We start from the raw sequence: 18,029 nt of genomic DNA on the forward strand, positions 1-18,029 counted from the left end.
ACGGCATTTCCAGCATGTGCCAACATTTCAGCAGTAGGATAGTACAGTGGAGGACGCAGCGACAGGAATACATGAGCAATGTAAGGAAATTCCAGAAACAAGCAACACCACAGCGATTACATCCTCAGAATTGAGCAGAATTTAGTCAACGTCCTCTTGACAGTGTGATCATTAGCAGTTCAGCAGTTTTACTGTTAATTAAGTTATATTACCCTTTTTCCTGTATCCACTCTGCATATCTCCATTATTGTTTTTAAGGTGTAGTTTTGATTTGATTTGACTTTATATCAGAATATTTCCCAAATGTGTATTGCAAGACATACCCTGTTTCACATAAATGCAGGACACTATCCAACAACAAAACCATACTACAATCCTAAATCACACCAGACACGACAAAAACGCTCCCTTTTACATTCAGCGTTCGAGCCGGGTGAAGTGAGGCGAGGCCTATTACTCAGAACCCGCACTTTAGTCGATTTAGTAATTTGACAGACAGAGGAACAAATTAACGTGTAAATTAGAGCCTATGGGATTATAAATCTGTGAAGGCAAAAGCAGATGTTCTTCAAATAAAATGTATTGGACCATGCACTGATTCCTACTGCATAACATTCTGTATAATAGGTTGGAAAAATAATAATAGGATATGTTTGTTTGCTCCAAATGACCCCAGTGTCTTAAGAAAGTCAATGAGTGAACCTTGCTACAGATATAATCTATATGTGCACTCCAGGATGAATCAGGATATAGACACCTACATATTTATAAGAGAATGCTACTGAACTAATACAACTGTGTAGTATCTGAAAACTTCAAAATAAATCTATTAGGGATATCAGTTTAACACAGACGTCTGTTTGAAGTGTAAAGAGCATTTGGGTGGGCTCACACAACCCCTGGAGTGCTCCTGAGTTAGAAAAAGTCGAAGTAAAATGCTGAATTAACTTTATCTCTACTCTATTTGTAAGAAACGAAAAGTACCACCCAATCAGGAGAGCATTTACATCTAGTTGACTCATGATGTACTTGAAAAAAGATGTTAAAAATGAAATATATCAGAAGTGTGCCTAAAGGAGTCTGCACAGACAGGGACACGTCTGTCAGTGCCTTCCAGCTGATGAACTTCCTCCTTTCTTCAGCGAGGAGGGGCCTCACATCCTCTAAAAAGAGTGGAAAAGTGTCTAAAAGTGCTGAGCCTCAGTGAGCATTACACTGAAGATGAAGTTTGCCCTTGTCTTGTGTCTTTTTTTGGGTACGTTGAACAATAAAAAGCCAAATTTGACAGTTTTGTTCTCCATGACTAATGACACATTAATGAGAAATGTTTATTTTTGCAGATATCCCTCATCTTAAAGGGCAGCAGAGGGTCGAGGAGTCTGAACACGTTCTGCTGAGGCTCTTCTTCCCTTCATTTTACAATAGTTACAACAAGTCCTGCTGTAAACTCTATCCGGGAGGATGTTACAAGCTGCTGGACAGTGCAGGATTCACCTGTGATTTACTGAAAGGAAGAGTTACAAAAACTGAGAGAGACGGCTGGATAGAATTTCAAATATCAAATGTGCAGTTTGTGGACGGAGGCTATTACAGATGTATTGTGCTGGGAACTCAGAACCGCATCTACAGTGATTACTATGTCGAGGTGTCTGGTAAGCAGTCTTATAATCTTTGTTAATGTGACGTTATAAATGTGAATTATGCCCTAGCCTCAAGTGTGTACAATAACAAAAACTGCATTATTACAGCTTCATAAGATGAATGTTATAATAATATTTTAGTGTATTTTTCCCCCCTGGCAAAGCATTGAAACAATTGCAAAGGTTAATTCCAGCCCAAACTCTGGAAGCTTAAATATAAATATACTGTATGTTCTTGCACTGTGCAGAGGTTTCAGGTCACCACAGTCTGCCTCAGCCTTCACCGACAACAACCATCAAAGCCCCCAACATCTCCACAACACCACCAGCCTCCACTGGGCCTGCTCTGGCACAGGATCACAGTGACAGTCCCAGGTATTCACTCTGCAGATTACTCATTATCTGTTGCTCACTGGCCAAACAGTGCTCTCTGACTGAAGATAAGACATGTATATTTCCTGTCCAGAGTTCCCTGGAGTTTTGGCGTTCCACTAGCTGCCATTGTGTCCATCACAGTGACGGTTTTTATCACTTCAGTTATTAGTGTTGTTTGCTGCAAAGTCAAGGCAAAACATAAACAGCCAGGTAAGCAATTATCTTAAAATGTATATATATTGTGAATCTTTTTGAAAGGGGTAAATAGAACCAGCATGATATTGTTTTTCTTTCTAGATAAATTTGGAGAAACTCTGTGTGAGTCACTGAAACAAGAGGCCCCGGTAAGTGCTAAACACGGAACATGCAGCGACTGTGATTCATTGTCACTTGTTTCCAAAAAAGCAGATTGCATGTTTATGCTTCAAACTTCCTCCACAACACTGTCTCTTGACAAAGTGTGTCGCCCCCAGGAAATGAGCGGCATCGTCTACACAACAGTGGACTTCAGAGCTCACCAGAAGCACAAAGAGGTGTACGCAAACCTGGGTATGCACAAAACGCAAGCAGGAGCCCCTGACCCGACCTGGAGCGCAGAGCATGATGGGATGGTGGAGTACTCCACTCTGGCAATCCACCAGTGAATACCTATGAAAGTTAGTTTCTGATTTTGATGGTTTATTTGTTTCTCCATTCTGTTGTGACAAGGAAGTCCATTGATTTTACACTTAAATGTTTACAAGACACGGGTAGAACCACAAAGACATTCACTAGGCAGGAAGGAAGAAAAACATGCACTTGGTCAAATTATGGGGAAGGTAGGAACCAGCAGCTATTTAACATTTGTTGAATCCCCAATTTTATGGAAGTGCAATATTAAAGCACCAAACTTAAAGTGTGTGTTGCATGTATTTTGTGAAAAATTATAAATTACTTTAAACAAAATGATACGATAGTTCATTAAAGCATTGATTCTCAAAGTGTACTCCAAGATATCAGAATCATTTATTTAAATTACCGTGACAGTTATTTACAAAAGGTTTCCAAGTTCAAGTAGCAGCATATTCAACTCGTATATTTGAATTTTAGATTTTTTATAGATCACGTGTTAATCTAACAAACTGTGTATATTTTTAAAGACCATAACCAGAATCAGTGTATTTTTTAGCCTATGCACTGTATAGAGTGCAACAGTTCACTTCACACCTATCTTGGTGTGTGTGTGTGTGTGTGTGTGTGTGTGTGTGTGTGTGTGTGTGTGTGTGTGTGTGTGTGTGTGTGTGTGTGTGTGTTCTGAAATGCACTTCTAATCAGCCCTTTCACTTGATTTGCCATTGATATTTTGTTAAAGTACAGTGTTACTTGCAGCTAATTGAAAAAATGGAATTTCCCCTTCCGGGATCAATAAAGTTAATATTATTGTTGCATTGCTTATTGTGGTGAGATGGTGCAAATGTGTTTAATACACATTTCATGTTGCTTGTGTTGTTCTTTTACATAGCTAAGAAGTTGGAAAAATAGGCTACATCAAATTATTCCTTACATGAGGGGGTCCCCTGTATATTGGCTGAAAAACAATTGAGAACTACTGCATTTAAAAACAAAATGGAACGTTTTCTGGTAAAATGAGATTCATCACTTGTGTTTGCTTCCGTGTGGTTTCCTCTAAGTCTTTTCAACACTGTTTTCAGGTTGAAATAGCAGCAGAGTTGTCAGATCGTGTCATAAGGTTATCTTTTGTTAAATCAATGTTTGTCCTTATCAGTATATTCTCGATTACAACCTGGCCCTCTGACCATGTTCTGAGAGCCGCTCGATATTCTATTCTGGGCCTCTTCCTCCTTTACACAAAAAAGCTGGCGGCAATCCTTTTTGTATCGTTTGTAAAAGGTCAAGTTTCTCTTAAGAGCGAATGAATGAACAGGATGAACAGATTCTTATTCCTGTGACATTTCAGTACAGCGCTGTAACCCGAAACTAAGGCGGCTAAAGATGTTTCTAAGGACGTTGTCGCCGCACTTAATGTGTGATCTTTTCTGTTATCCCCACATTCAGACTGACACACAAAACTTACACAGAATGCTTTTTACTTGCTATAATCCATTTAATGCAAAGGCAACAACAAAATGTTCATGTTTCCAAATCTCCATTTGCACAATATTTGTTTTCTGCTTTCAATCAGAAGTCTCTACAAGGAAATACAAATTTATAGATTATCCATCAGGTGTCTCCTTCGATTAGACAGAGTGGGCCAGACCAACGTATTGGTCTTTGGAATCAAAGACAACGTAGTACTCCCTGATGAAGACATCTCCCAGGATCCAGAGCTGCTGAGAGCCACCCTGGCCAAAGCCAGTGCTGCAACCATAGGAGCTCTGTGGAGAGACGAGGGAAAATACGTTTATTTACAGGAGAGTTCAAGACTTTTCTGTTGCAGTGGCTGACAGGGGTCTAACTGACCTGAGAGACGTAGGCAGATGCAGGGACAGTGAAGGCGTTTCCATTGAGAGTAAAGGTGACCTCAGGCATGCTCTGGATGTTCTGGCAGTTCACCGTAGCCTGTAAGAACAACACACACGCAGAGTTGAATCGGCAGAAGTCGTATTTATTGGTATTTTACAGGTTTCCAGCTAGAGCAAGTAACCGAGTCCTGCTAAATTATTTTTATTTGAAAGTTTTGACGTCAGAGCATTAAATGTTTGTTTACTCTGGGTTCAGAAAATGGTACGGTCGGATGGTATGACTCACCTCTCCGTACTGGTTGGTTGAAGCTCCAACCCAGGAATTCATGTTGTTGATGTCATTGGTTGGGCCGACAATCAGGGAGGTGCCAGTGTCGATGATGGCCTGGCAGCCACCAGCGCAGGCAACAGTCTGTCCATTGATGGTAACACTGTAAGGAGGTACAGAAGGTGAGTTATACAGCTAAGCTGGGGCACTTTGTGCAACTTATGTTTGTGGTTAGTTTTTGGTCTGTTTTCTTTGTACCTGTCCATTTTGATCTGCCAGTATGTGGCAGAGGTCAGAGGGATCCAGGTGAGTTGTCCGGTGTAGTGGCTGCTGTCAACACCACCGAAGACCACCTCACTGCCCTGTTCACTGTTGCTGAGAGGGGAACAAAAACGTTCTGCATCAATAAAATGTCACAGGAAATGACACATTTCCCGTCCACCGTCCTGTTTCAGTACCGGCTCAGATAGACGGAGAACATGGCCTGAGACACTAGTCCCTGGTTGACCATGTTGTCGAAGACAGGCACGACGTTGTCAGAGGCGATGCTCTGGAAGGCCAATCCCAGGATGCCATCAGCCACCATGTGAGCCATGAAGGCAGCCTCACTTTGACTAATTCCAAACACCTGGTTGGCCACAGAGATGCCGCCCACCTGGATACACAAGACAGCAGTCAGTCACAGTTCAACAGAGCACAGAGACACGCCTGTTTGAAGTCTAAATACACCAAGCATTTTGTTCCAGGGGTTTTGGTTACCTCAACAGTGTCACTGGCCAGATATCCAGTCATGCTGCCGGTGCCATACTGGATGGACAGAGACTCGCTGCCCCATTTGAAGGTGGAGGACTGCCGTGGGTTGAATTTCTTGTGGTTATCTGCAGATGAACAGGGTCTTGGTCAAATGTGCATTTTAAGAATATGCCAAAAAAAAACAAAAAAAAAACTTGTCATTGCGTAACTGCACAGAGTTTTGTACATACACTGATAATTGATAATCTATATTAGTTGTTGAACAACTAATTCAATTGTCCACTAGTAAAATACAAACTAAAAATACTGCATTACAATTTAAATCCCTGAAATTAAAGTTTTACTTAGTTTCAAATGTTGCAGAATTTTTCCTGTCAGTGTAATATAATTATGCGGTTGGGTTGTAAGTTCTGATGCATTACTACGTTTGTTGCAGCTGGTGAAAGTGGACCTACTACTACTTTAGTTTATACACATTTGGGTAATTAAATCTATAACAAGCTATGTATTATATTTTATCTATGCATAAATAATTGCATGTTTCATATGCAAAATGTTATTCTGCAGCGTAACAAGTTGTCAAATAAATATAGTAGAGTTAAAAGAAGACTAAAGCATACAATTGAAATACTCAATGAAAGAGTAACTTAAATACAGTAGTTACTTTCCACCACTGTGTAAGACACTATCCAAATGAATGAAGCACAGAAGGCGACTTTTAACAGCCTGGGTTGAGACTGGTAGTCTCAGAAACACTTACTGCAGGCCTGGTCGTTGCAGTAGACTGAAGGGACCCACAGGTTGGAGGAGCCGGTGTCAAAGATGACGCTGAAGGACTGAGGAGGGTTGCCGATGGAGATCACGCCATAGTAGGACAACTAGAGGGAAACAAGACAACACAGTGACAGCTGCAGATTATGGACTTGACTCAAATGGAAAAAAAAGTTGTGTTGTTGCAGTGTTGCAGAAACAGAGGTTGATATAAGTATTTTATTTCTTTCAACATAAAATAGCTGCTTTGTGCTACTACTGCATTATAAATGTCTCTGGTCTGGACTTACATCAGCATCGTTGGTCATTTGCTCAGTACCGCTCTGGTAGAACTTGACCATGGGGTTGTAGGGATGCTCCTTCCTGTACTGCTCCCATAATCCTTTCTCCTGCAGGTCTTGCCTGGCAGTCTTTCCCTTGATCAGGGGAATCCTACGCACAGAAACGTGAATACAGAATCAGCAAAATGCACAGATGTCCAGCATTTTATAGCTGGAGAAATCAGAAAGTAAGTTCCACTTTGAGCTGCGTGCAAGTTTGAAAAGGTGTGGTTGCTCAAAGCACGATGGCCTTTAGACTTTCCCTCAGGAATACTAGATGGAGAGATTGCCTTTCAGACTATTCAGGTGTAAAATGTCAAAGAAAAAAAGAACAGGTTGGTTTTCAATCAGCCAGGTCAGACTTACTTATGGAAGCATTCGGAGAAAGCCACGAGGGCTGAGAGGACCACGAGCCACTTCATCATGTCACTTTACTTTTGGACTCCTTCGAGTGAAGTGAAGTTCCAGCTGCAGAGCCCAGCCCTTAAATACAACAAATCAAGGTTGTGTCTCCAAAATGCCCTTCCATTACTTGATACCAGGTATCAGCTGGTGATAAGATTTATGCGATACAGTGACTCTTATCTATAGGAGCAAATATCCCGTTAAACAAATGAACAATGGAAACTTCTGCTGGAATTCTAGAAATCATTTCATTTCAGTTTACTGTAAAATCAATTGTGCTTTATATAGTGCAGCTGATATTTTATGTATGTCTGTTGTATGTTAAAATAATCACAATTAAGAGAAATGATGCTCGATGTTGTGCAGCAACCACTCATTGAAAGCCACGTGTTTGATTGTTGAGACAATGGGCCCCTGGGCACAGACATGTAAAAGGCCCCGCCACCTCTACAGAAGTAAGATACACTTTAATGTTGTTTAGCCTCGTCTTGGTGTTGTTTTGTGCCTCGTTGTCGACGTTACTCTGTGGTTCCATCGTTCTGCCCCTAGTTGTTGTGAGGCTTTTTGTGGTCTCTTTGTGTATCTATGTTGTTTTTTGTTTTGTTGTGGTCATGTCGCATCTGGGTTCTGACACTTCGGGCCCCCGGGCCTGTGTCCGTTCAGTAATCCACGTTTCTACTATTGTACTGATAAGTGTTTAATGGATACAGTACACACTTAATGTGTTGACATGTAGATCAGGGGATTTGATGTCCAGAGCTGTTCTGTGTAACATTGATATTGAAAGTTTCCACAGTTTCCAAAGGTGTGAGCGGAGGTTGAGCTACTGAGTTATCTGATAACAGCAATGCACAAAACAGAGACGCAGTGACACGGCGTGCAGTGTGAACAAACAATCACAAAATGCAGCTAATATACTGTAATTTGACTTTGACTGGAAAGTGAATTACTATTTTATTATATTATCATTAATTTATCATATTTGCATGGTTGATGAAAGTAACTCTCATCAAAGAACAATGGTCGGAAAAAAAACAAAGATTAATTATTTAGGTGAAAGTAGCAAAACCACAATGGAAACACTCCATTACAAAACAGTCCTACATAATCAGTGATGTAGTGTTGTAAAAGTAGTCCTTGTGCAGAAAAATGACTTTTGTATTTAATAACTTGATCTACAAAGTAACTGCAGTTGTTAATGTAATGAAGTAAAAAGCATATAAAGCAGCATTATAAGTAACTACTTGAGTACAAGCACCACAAAATTGTACTTGTTAAAATTGTAAATGTTATTAGTCACATTCCACCATTGTCCCTTTAATGAATACCACAACTTGTAATATCTCTTGTGATTTACTGTGTTTTTTTTTTGTATCTATTAAATTCATTTGACCCTTTAACATTTTGTTATCTCTTATAAAGTATTTAGTGATAATAATTCTTCTACTACTAGTACTTATAATAATGTTATATTTAATATTATTATCATTATTATTAATGATAAAAAAATACGTAAACCATACACCTCATTATTTTTTTTCATAAAATAGTTTTAATTTAATATTTAAAGAAACAATCCATACATTAGAAAACTGCGTTTGTTAAGCTTTACTCTGTGAGTAAAAAAACAGTAAAAAAAAAGGCCAAAGAAAAGAAAAAAGAATCTAAATCTATTGTTGGAAACGTTCTGTTTCATATCAAGGTTATGAGTTTGTTCATGGCGATAGAGAAAATTATGTGATGACCTTCATTATTATCAGACCGTGATTAAAACCACTTGACATCCCATAGTGCACATTATGTTTAATCAAGTTACATAAACTGAACAACTCCACAGACAAGTGTCCAACAAGGTTGTTATAATACTTTTATTGACAATAATATTTAGACATTTTCTTGATAAATTAACATAAAGTGTGCATGAAAACAGAACAGTAAATATTTTAATTGTTCACCAGTAGCTTTTGTTATGTAAAAAGTGTCTCACGTCTGCTGTGGCTCTTTTTTAATAGGTTACACGTTTCTGTCCTTGATGTCTGGATCGGTAGAATCCAAACATTGTGTTATAGTGCACAGAGGACACAAATGAAGAATACAGCCAGTGAAGAATAAATATGTTTCTGATCCACAGCCTGTTCACGTCTTCACTCTGAAAGCTGTTGTGCTCTTCTTCATCTGAATGCTTGGGCGTTAATAGTCCAGGTTTTTGAAGTCGTCAGTACATCTATACTTGCTTTCACCGTAACTGGTGCACACCAAGTGGGGCAGACAGGGGCACGTGTGATGGTGCCTTTTTCCTGGATAGGGCACCTGAAAGTGGGGAAAAGAGGCGGAGGGATCAGTTGAGAAGTGGAGCTGTCCACTGCTCTCTAAAAGTCTGAATTCAGAGACGGATGTGGTGTGAGCAGGACTAATTGTTGTCGTTTCCAGATGATCAAAGTGATGTATGGCTCTGATTGGCTGGTTCGCTCTCGAGAAGATCAATAGCCTCTGCAGTTATCAGCAGCTTTTCTAAAGCTTCAGCCAACCTGACAGCAGCCTGATATAATCTGAATTTCTACTAACACTGAAAACAATAATTGTGTGTGTGTGTGTGTGTGTGTGTGTGTGTGTGTGTGTGTGTGTGTGTGTGTGTGTGTGTGTGTGTTTGTGTGTGTGTGTGTGTGTGTGTGTGTGTGTGGGGGGGGCAGAGAGTGTGATGCAGGAAGATTAGTGACACATTTATCCCCACCTTGTGGCTAAAGGGGTGGCATTCGTCCCCCTCCACGCCCCTCGGGACGCACATCCTCAGGCCCCTCAGCCATAGACTGACGGCACAGCAGAGACCAAGACCACACTGCACGTCTCTCTCACAGGCCTGCGGGACGAGGTGGACGAGGACAGAACGAACAAAGAGGCAGACAAGGAGAGTTATTTTGATGACAGTCACTCAATTCTATTTATGCTAATAGAAATTCCCTTTTATGTTTCAATCTATTTCATTTTTATTTACTGTAATAGAGATGTTCCCTAATGTTCATACAGTGAAAGCCATTTTACCAATTGCCTGTCATCTCCCTAATTCATTTACAAATGAATATCAATCCGAGGACACAGATCATTTCCTCTCGTTTTTCCAGTGGACTTGAGGCGGAAGAGGATGTGGTCTCCTCCTGTCAGTCATGGGTAATCAAATTTTACAAAATGATCCAGAAAAGTGAATTGTGCTGTTGGCATATATAGAGACTGTTTTTAATAGTTTGAACATTAGAAAATCAAACCAAAAATCTAAAGTCAAGGTACCGTTAGAGTGCAAGTACAGCGCGCTTTAGAGTGCATAGCTAGAATTAGTGCTGAAACTACAGTATTTGATTCCTAATTACTCCATCAAAAGAAAATCAACTGTCAATTCTGACAATAAGTTAATTGCCAAGTCATTTATCAAGCAAATATACCAGACATCTGCTGGCTCCTGCCTCCCAAATGTGAGGATTACCGGCTTTTTCTGTTTTATATTGCTGTAAATTCAATATTTTTGACTGTTTGTCAGACAAAAACTTGAAGATGTCCCCTTAGGCTCAGGAAACTTTTGATTGACTTTTGTCATTTTTTAAAACTAGAGACTAAACAATAAACTCAGTAATTGAAAAACGTAACTGACAGATTAAGCAATAATGAAAATATTTCTCAGTGTAGGATCACAGTGTCACACACTTTCAAAGAGAAAGAAAACAATCACAGAAAGAGAAGATCACAATGAAAAATCTTTAATCTCAATAGAACATATGACGTAATCAGTCATTTGTGATAGATATACACTCTAAAATTGCTTAAACATGCACCTAATAAACTGATATAATATCAAAACAAAACTGACCTAACGGTGCATGTGCAGCAGAGCCAGAAACCTCTCACTCACCCCTGTGATAATGGCTCCTCTGGACCAGCTCAGAGACACCAGGAGGAAGGACAGCAGCACCGCTCTGAAGCCCATGACAGCAACAGGAGAACTGGACTCTCTCAACACCCTCAACACTGGACAACAGCTGTTAACGGTCTCTCCGGCACCTCGCACTGGATCCCCGGTCACTCATCAAGGTTCACAGAACTCCTCAGAGGGGGGAGCCACACTCTCTCCCTCTCTTTATCCACCTCCGACCCCCACCCAACCCTTCCTCCCTCGCCATGTCTGAGATCTCCCCACGCCCTCTCTGCCTGTCTCCTCAGAAGCTTCATCATTTTACCCATCCAGATGACGGCTGACTGAAGGCTCACACAGGTCCCCTCTACTTGTGCATCTTTGCCTCGAACATGAGGTCTGACCGTACATCTGCTCAGAGCAGAGGCTGACAGGGTTTCCATGACTCAAGTGTTTTGAGCCAACACGAAAAATATGGAAAAATACTCAACAAGTGATGACATTCATAAGAGCTGAAATGAATCGGACACCTCTTTTGTTAAAAAGGGCACAGGTGCCATGAAATCCGAGAGTATTTGTCAGTCTGAAGCAGCCAGGACAAGACAAATCATCATCAAAGCATAACCAGTTTACTGATATTACCACAGGCTGACTCATAAAGCGGGCTTCATGTAAGGACGGGAAGTGATATGCCTTATTTTAGTTAGTTTAGAGTGCCATGATGCCATGTGTTGTGACAGCTGCCATCAACTTTAACCGCCCATCAGCAGTTTATCCACACTGAGAGAATGGGGCCTATAAGGTTTAAGCACAACAGCTTTAACGCACAACCCTGTCATTTAAGTATTGTGTATTATGTTTGGTATATAAACCCCATAGAGAATCTCTGGAAATCCTCAGCAACAAAGTAATGGCTAATAAACCCACTACAGTTACTGAACTGTGGAAGAGACTGAAGAAGAATGGACCAAGATCAAACCAGAGCAGTGAGAGAAACTAGTGATGTCCTGTGGGCGCAGATGGGCTGAAGTCATTCAAAGCCTCTACACTTCCTATTTGTTTTTGAATCATAAAGAAAGAAAACATTGTTTAAATCTTCTCTTCTGACACAATGGTTACTGTTCTTTAATTTTGCTCACTGCTTTTTCATAAAATAAAGGTTTTTGTTGAAGTGCCTTGGTTATTTAAAATAAAAAACATCCTAGTACAGCCGTGGTATAGTCACAGCAGATATTCTATCAAATTATGAACAGTAAAAAATAACAGTATTCCACAATAAATCAAGTATTTCTAATTTTGTTCTCTAATTTTGATCTACAGTTATATAGAAATGTCAATTTTGACAGATTTTTTTTTATTTCTGTTCGGAATTGGTCTTTTTTTAGAGAAGGAATAACGTGGTTCAGTTTGTTTTGCAGATCTAATACGATGCCTCTGTTATAATGTTTTAATTAATTCTCTATACTTATTTCATTTGAAAACAATTAAATCAAAAGTGTGAGCAAATTTGGAAAGACTACACTATAGTGTCACTTGATGGACAACACAATATGAATAATGAGAAATATTTTGTGCTAAATTACTTGAACAATAGTGAGATCCCTGAATTATACGACTCAGAGTCACGTCTTTATTCTGGGTTCATTTGGAGATTTACTGTGGTTGTAAAGTCGCCATATGTAGCAACTAAGGGAATCTAGTGTCGATGCCAAACCCCCTTCGTACAAGATTTTAAATTACTTGTATGAGTGTGTTTGACGCAAACGCATGCATGTGTATGTGTGTGTGACAGGGGAAGAAGATGTCACGTGTATGTGTACCTTGTAAATTATTCTGCATGTGTAAACTTCCAGGCCTACGTGTGTTGGCCTACGTGCGCGCTCGGACAGTGATGAGCAGCAGGCTGACAGAGGAAGCGTCAGGGCTCTGATTTAAGCTGTGAGGAGAGAAATATGAGAGAGCAAAGAGGAGAGGAAGAGATAGAAGAATTAGGGGAGAGGAGGGAGAGCATACCCCATGGGTTAGTCGGCAGCACATTACCCTGCTGCTGAACAGGTGATGGATTCCTCCAATGCAGCGGCCACATAATTACATTCACCCATTTCTGCCCTGTCAGCAGGAGCACTGAAGCCTCGCCGTCTTGGGACAGGCAGCAGAAATCATGCAGGGGAGGTGAGCCCAGGCGATGGCCTGCAGCTAAACTTTGGAAGAAAACACAAAAATCCATCGACAAAAGGAAGATGAACATGTCCCCTGCTTTAGAGTCATGATATTAATACTATATTTTATGTTCAGTAAAGCTCAGGCGTTAAAGGTAAAGATCACAGTATTTTGTTAGTGTTGATTCCTGGTGTTTGTTTCTAAAGATGATTTCAATTGTTATAGTGATGAGAACTTCATATATTTCACCAAATTACTGTTTTTTTTTATGACTCAGGAACATGTGATGCTGGAGCTGTTTTTGGGCGACCTCAGCTAATTGTAAGAGTCATCCGGTTGGGACCCACTGTGCAATGCTTGAGAACAAAGTGGGAACTGGATTATATCCGACACTCAGGGGGAAAAAATAACTCAAGTAATCTAATTTCATACTTATGCAATTCTGAATATCCAAATCCATTTCTCACTCTGGCTTGGGTGAAGAGAGTAACATATGAATTATGAATATAGAGAGGAAAGGTTTCATTTCACAACTAATCCAGTTTAGAAAACGATTTTAATGTAGAAGCCAGGAATTATAAATACATCTACAGTATATTAAGCTATATATCAAACGCTGATATGCTATGAAATCTCCCTAGAGCATTTAAATATCATAAACATGAAATAATGATAGTATTATACAGTACCTTTTCGCGTTTTCTGGTCAGCCTGGTTTAAAGCGCTTCGTGTGTTGGCCCTCACAGGGACCCGTAGTGCACGCGACGGTCAGCTGACTCAAACCGGAAGCGTTGAGGAAGAATACAACCAAAACAACAGATCTTCAAACACACAACTGACTTTTGCGGTTACTTAGGACTGTTAATAATGGAGTCGACCCTGGAGCAGCATCTCGATGATACGTAAGTGAACCCCAGACTGTGGATCCCAGTTTGTGTTCGTTAAAGACGACTGAAAGCTGTTTGTTGGTCTGTTGTTGACAGCATGAAGAACCCAGCAGTCGTCGGTGTGCTCTGCACGGATCAACAAGGACACAACCTGGGCTGTGAGCAAACACTGAGTCACTTGTTCTGTCTGAGGTTTATATGGAAATGTTGCTCAAGTTAATTTAAACCAGAAATTCACTACATTACTCGAGTAATCACCTCCAACCTAAATAATACACCGACATATGTCTCTTTGTATAAACAGTCACGAGTCCAGCATTAATTACTTGGGATATAATAGATCACTGGTTCTCAAACTGGGGTACTTGTACCACTGGTGGAACTGAAACTTTCTCAGGTGGTCCATATCTCCAAAGTAAAAAAAAAAGCAAACATTGATTATTACGTTAATATACCAATAAGAAAATACTTAAACTTTTAAGATCCTTAAAATGTAATTTAAAATAAGTTTAGCGTTTACCGTCATATTTTCGTTCCAATATCACCTGTTATGTAGTCACGGTCATGAGTTACGAGCTAAACTGTGATGGAAGAGAGGGAGCAGAGGTAAAAGACACTGACATGTCAGTTCTGATGCTTCCCACAACTGTGCTGTGGCTGAAGACGGTCAACAATAAATTATCTTCTGATTAGGAATAAACCGTCCTCTTTTGAGCTCTCGGCCTACGCTGCTGTATTTTAAAACTGGTCTTAGTGGTGGTACTTTAATATCAGAGAACCTGATATTTATTGAGGTCGTACGTCATGTACAAAGTTTGAAAACCGCTGGAATAGATCTTTATTGTCACCGGGATGGACACTTGTCTTCGGCTGAAGACGTGACAAACTGAAATGACAGTTTGTCATGTCAAGAAATGACAAACTGTATTAAATTAAAGATTACATCATAAATAAAGGTTAAATAAAAAAATCAGTCAGAGAGTTAGTTAAAAACAGGAGCGAGCCATGTTCCCACAGGTGCCAAATCATAACAAACGTTATCTCAGGACACTTTACAGAGTAGGTAAAGACCACTCTCTGACTTATTTATGATTTACAAAGACCCAACAATTCCCCCATGAGTACACAGTGGTGTTGAAAACCTTCCCTTTAACAGGCAGGAACGTCGGACAGACCCAGCTCTACGGGGGACGGGCATCTGTCTGCACCGGTTGGGGAGGAAGAAAAGAAGTGATAAAGAGAGAAAAGACAAACAGATGGACAGAGATAGACAGAGGGCATAGGGCCTAACTTTCAAAATGTTGAGTGAAAAAAAATCTTAAAAATGTGGGAACAAAGGGCTGACCCCATTAAAAACAGACACATAGAAGACAGAGGAGTCATACAGCAATAGCAACAGATACATCTACCTGTCAATTGTTGAGTTAACAATGTTCATGGCACTTGAGATAAAGGACTTTTAAATATATTTTTAGTTCCCAGAGGGACTCTGGAGAGAAGACGGGTGCTCCTCTCTTTCTTCTTCATCCTTTCTGTATTGAGTTGTGTCAAAGGCTTTTGGGGTCTGCCAGCTATTTGGCTTGCCATTGACACAATTTTAGAAAGCTTATTCCTGGATCTATACTTTAAATGACCGTACCTGGCAGGAAGGTGAAAAGTTAAAACACTCAATAGCTTTGTACACAGAGTCTAGATTATGCGGACTGACACTGATGGTTTTACTGATACACTGTTGGAATTCACAAAATATTGAGTTCAGTCACAACATCATTTAACATTGAACAGCACAACAGTTCATTTGTCTCACTCTAAACTAGAGCTGAACCATAAGTCGATTAATTGATGAGTCGATCGACAGAAAAAAAAAAGCTTGGCAGTTATTTTGATAATTAATTGTTTAAGTAGTCTTCAAGCGTGAATGGCAAAAAAAAAGGATCTAGCTTCTCAAATGTGAATAATTGTCTGGTGTTCTTCCTTAAATTAAAGTGAATTTATTTGGGTGTCTGTCACCGTCGGCTCTCTTTGCTGACATTCTATAGACCTTTACAATAGAATTGCATTGCTAGGCAACAGCCGTGGTCCTTGTTAACTTCCTGTCAATGCGCTTTTCAAAGAAAACCTTCTAAATGTGTCCTTGTTTATTTCCTGTTGCAGTGAATGTAATTGACATCAGCTGACAGGAAGTTAATAAAGACCAAGGCTGTTGCCTAGCAATGGAGTTGTGTTGAAAAGGTCTATAGGGATTTACTGTATGTGTGTGAGGACTTCCTGGAGTCATGTCATCATCTGATGTTGCCAGGCAACCAGTAGAGTTCGACAGTTACTGTGTCTGGCCTGGAGAACTATTCCTTCAAGGTGAAGGTGACGTTTCTTCACCTCTGTAACAGTAATGGTTACGCTCTTTTGTATCTCACTATCACCAGGCCGCGGCTCCCTGTCTGATGAACATGGCGGCGTCGTGTCAGTTTTGGCCAAACAGGCTGCAGCTCTCTCCAAAGACCCAACAGACAGTCCGACTGTGTGCCTGGAGTCTGAGTCAGGGTGAGCGCTGACACAACCTTTTGTCTTTTTTTTCTTGACAGACCTTTTCTCTCCATCTCAGTGAATTTAAGGGCTCTGCCTGTCCCGGTTTTGATTAACACTCGGGCAGATCAGTAAATCTGGGGGAAAACTGTTGAAAGAGATCCAAAATCAAAAGATTGAACATCTGTTATTTTGTACCTCACACTGTGCTACAAGTCTTGGCACAGGAGTTTATTTTCATTTGAATGGCTATGCTGCCACCTTCTGGACTTTGCGGAACATCTTCTGGTTCATAGGTGTTGGTGACTAACACCAATACTTAATATTATTAAGTATATATAAATGTTAAACCCTATAGTGACTTATAGTTGCTGTGTTGTCGTGCTCAGGATGGTAGGATTGCAGTATTTTTCAACGAAGTGTAAATCGATACCTTTATGACCAGGACAGATATTAGATGACAGGCAGTCAATCCTTAATGTTATTTCACTGTGGGTTTAAAGTCGAGTTTAAAGGCCAATATTTAATATTTGCAGATATTCATTATTATAAACAAAACATTATTAATGGCATGATGCCCATGATGATGATGATGATGATTATGATCATACTGATACTAAAAATAATTTTTATGGTCACAACATCACCAACAATAATAACATAATAATGAATATAAATATATTAAACAATAAAATATAATGCATGCTGAGGGAATCTGGTCACCGAGTGTGGTATTGATCAGTCATACAGTCACTAGTCAAACTGCATCATACACAGTATTAGAGGTGAGTGACAGGCTGGTGTGGCTGTGGTTGTACTGGGCAGCTTCCAGGTGTTTTTCAACCGCTTCCTTTCAGTGAAGCCTCCCTGACTAAATAAAAATGAGAAACAAATATGTGCCTTACAGAGATATAATCAGAAGAACCTGTTTCTCAAACATTGCCAATTATTTGTCTTACAGTTATTTTGTATCAGGTGAATGTTTGTCCCTGTTAATGGTTTTGTTTGTTTAAGTTAATTGTTTTGTTTGTTTGTTTCTTTTTTTTGTAGAAACATTCTGATGAGAAGTCACGGGACCATCACAGTAGCCGTTCACAAAATAGCATCTTGAAGACAAGACGACTCATTGGGGAGTTTTATTGTAAAGGCGTGTCCGTGTAAACAGGCACACAAGTGTAATCACGGTCTGACTGAACCTGTTGTCTTCTGTTTTTTCTGTTTGATCCCGTATTCATGAAGTAGAGCGAGGGTTTCTGGTACGTCTCTACCTCCTCGGTGCATGGAGAGGGGAAAGAAAGGGCAAAACTCAAGAGACACTTGTAGTGTAACAGCTTTAGTGTAAGACTTCCTCATACAATAAAGTTGTTTTATGCTACAAGTGTTGCTGGAGTTTTGATCTCATATTTAAACCAGGACCGATCTAACAGATTTAATTCTTTTATATATATAAACCATGTATATTGTGTATTTTGTTAACATCCAATCCTTGGCAGTCATGCACCGAAAAAACAACCTATAATAAACTTTGACTTGAATTTATGTCGCTCTCTTTCCTGTTTCTTTATTT

The 18,029-nt window shown here is 39.9% G+C and overlaps 3 protein-coding genes across 3 annotated transcripts; 1 reads left to right on the forward strand and 2 right to left on the reverse strand.

The window, feature by feature from the left end:
- Positions 1-4,252: 4,252 nt before the first annotated feature.
- On the reverse strand, positions 4,253-7,014 carry LOC310952169 (pepsin A-like; the record flags this gene model as incomplete). The annotated part of the gene is made up of 9 exons (XM_083920677.1): positions 4,253-4,390; positions 4,476-4,574; positions 4,764-4,908; positions 5,004-5,120; positions 5,204-5,400; positions 5,505-5,623; positions 6,259-6,376; positions 6,560-6,701; positions 6,956-7,014. The coding sequence occupies 9 exons, from the start codon at positions 7,012-7,014 to the stop codon at positions 4,253-4,255; spliced, it is 1,134 nt and encodes a 377-aa protein (XP_083776803.1).
- Positions 7,015-9,184: 2,170 nt separating this feature from the next.
- Positions 9,185-10,970, reverse strand: prok1 (prokineticin 1; the record flags this gene model as incomplete). Its single annotated transcript, XM_083919612.1, has 3 exons — positions 10,893-10,970; positions 9,726-9,851; positions 9,185-9,304 (listed from the first exon to the last, which is right to left on the reverse strand). Exons 1-3 carry the CDS (start codon positions 10,965-10,967, stop codon positions 9,185-9,187), a joined length of 321 nt encoding a protein of 106 aa, XP_083775738.1. The 5' UTR covers positions 10,968-10,970.
- A 2,877-nt stretch (positions 10,971-13,847) lies between these two features.
- On the forward strand, positions 13,848-17,973 carry lamtor5 (late endosomal/lysosomal adaptor, MAPK and MTOR activator 5). The gene is made up of 4 exons (XM_083920676.1): positions 13,848-13,954; positions 14,036-14,097; positions 16,363-16,480; positions 17,513-17,973. The coding sequence occupies exons 1-4, from the start codon at positions 13,920-13,922 to the stop codon at positions 17,571-17,573; spliced, it is 276 nt and encodes a 91-aa protein (XP_083776802.1). The 5' UTR covers positions 13,848-13,919; the 3' UTR covers positions 17,574-17,973.
- The last annotated feature ends 56 nt before the right edge of the window (positions 17,974-18,029 follow it).

Source organism: Echiichthys vipera (genome assembly GCF_963691815.1).
Source record: "Echiichthys vipera genome assembly, chromosome: 9".
Classification (NCBI taxonomy): domain Eukaryota; kingdom Metazoa; phylum Chordata; class Actinopteri; order Perciformes; family Trachinidae; genus Echiichthys; species Echiichthys vipera.

Bases quoted from the DNA above. Each gene is read 5' to 3' on its own strand.
- lamtor5 (XM_083920676.1), top strand. From the start codon at position 13,920: ATGGAGTCGACCCTGGAGCAGCATCTCGATGATAC. The intron at 13,955-14,035 runs GTAAGTGAACCC...TGTTGTTGACAG, and splicing joins GAGCAGCATCTCGATGATAC to CATGAAGAACCCAGCAGTCG. The intron at 16,481-17,512 runs GTGAGCGCTGAC...TTTTTTTTGTAG, and splicing joins TGCCTGGAGTCTGAGTCAGG to AAACATTCTGATGAGAAGTC.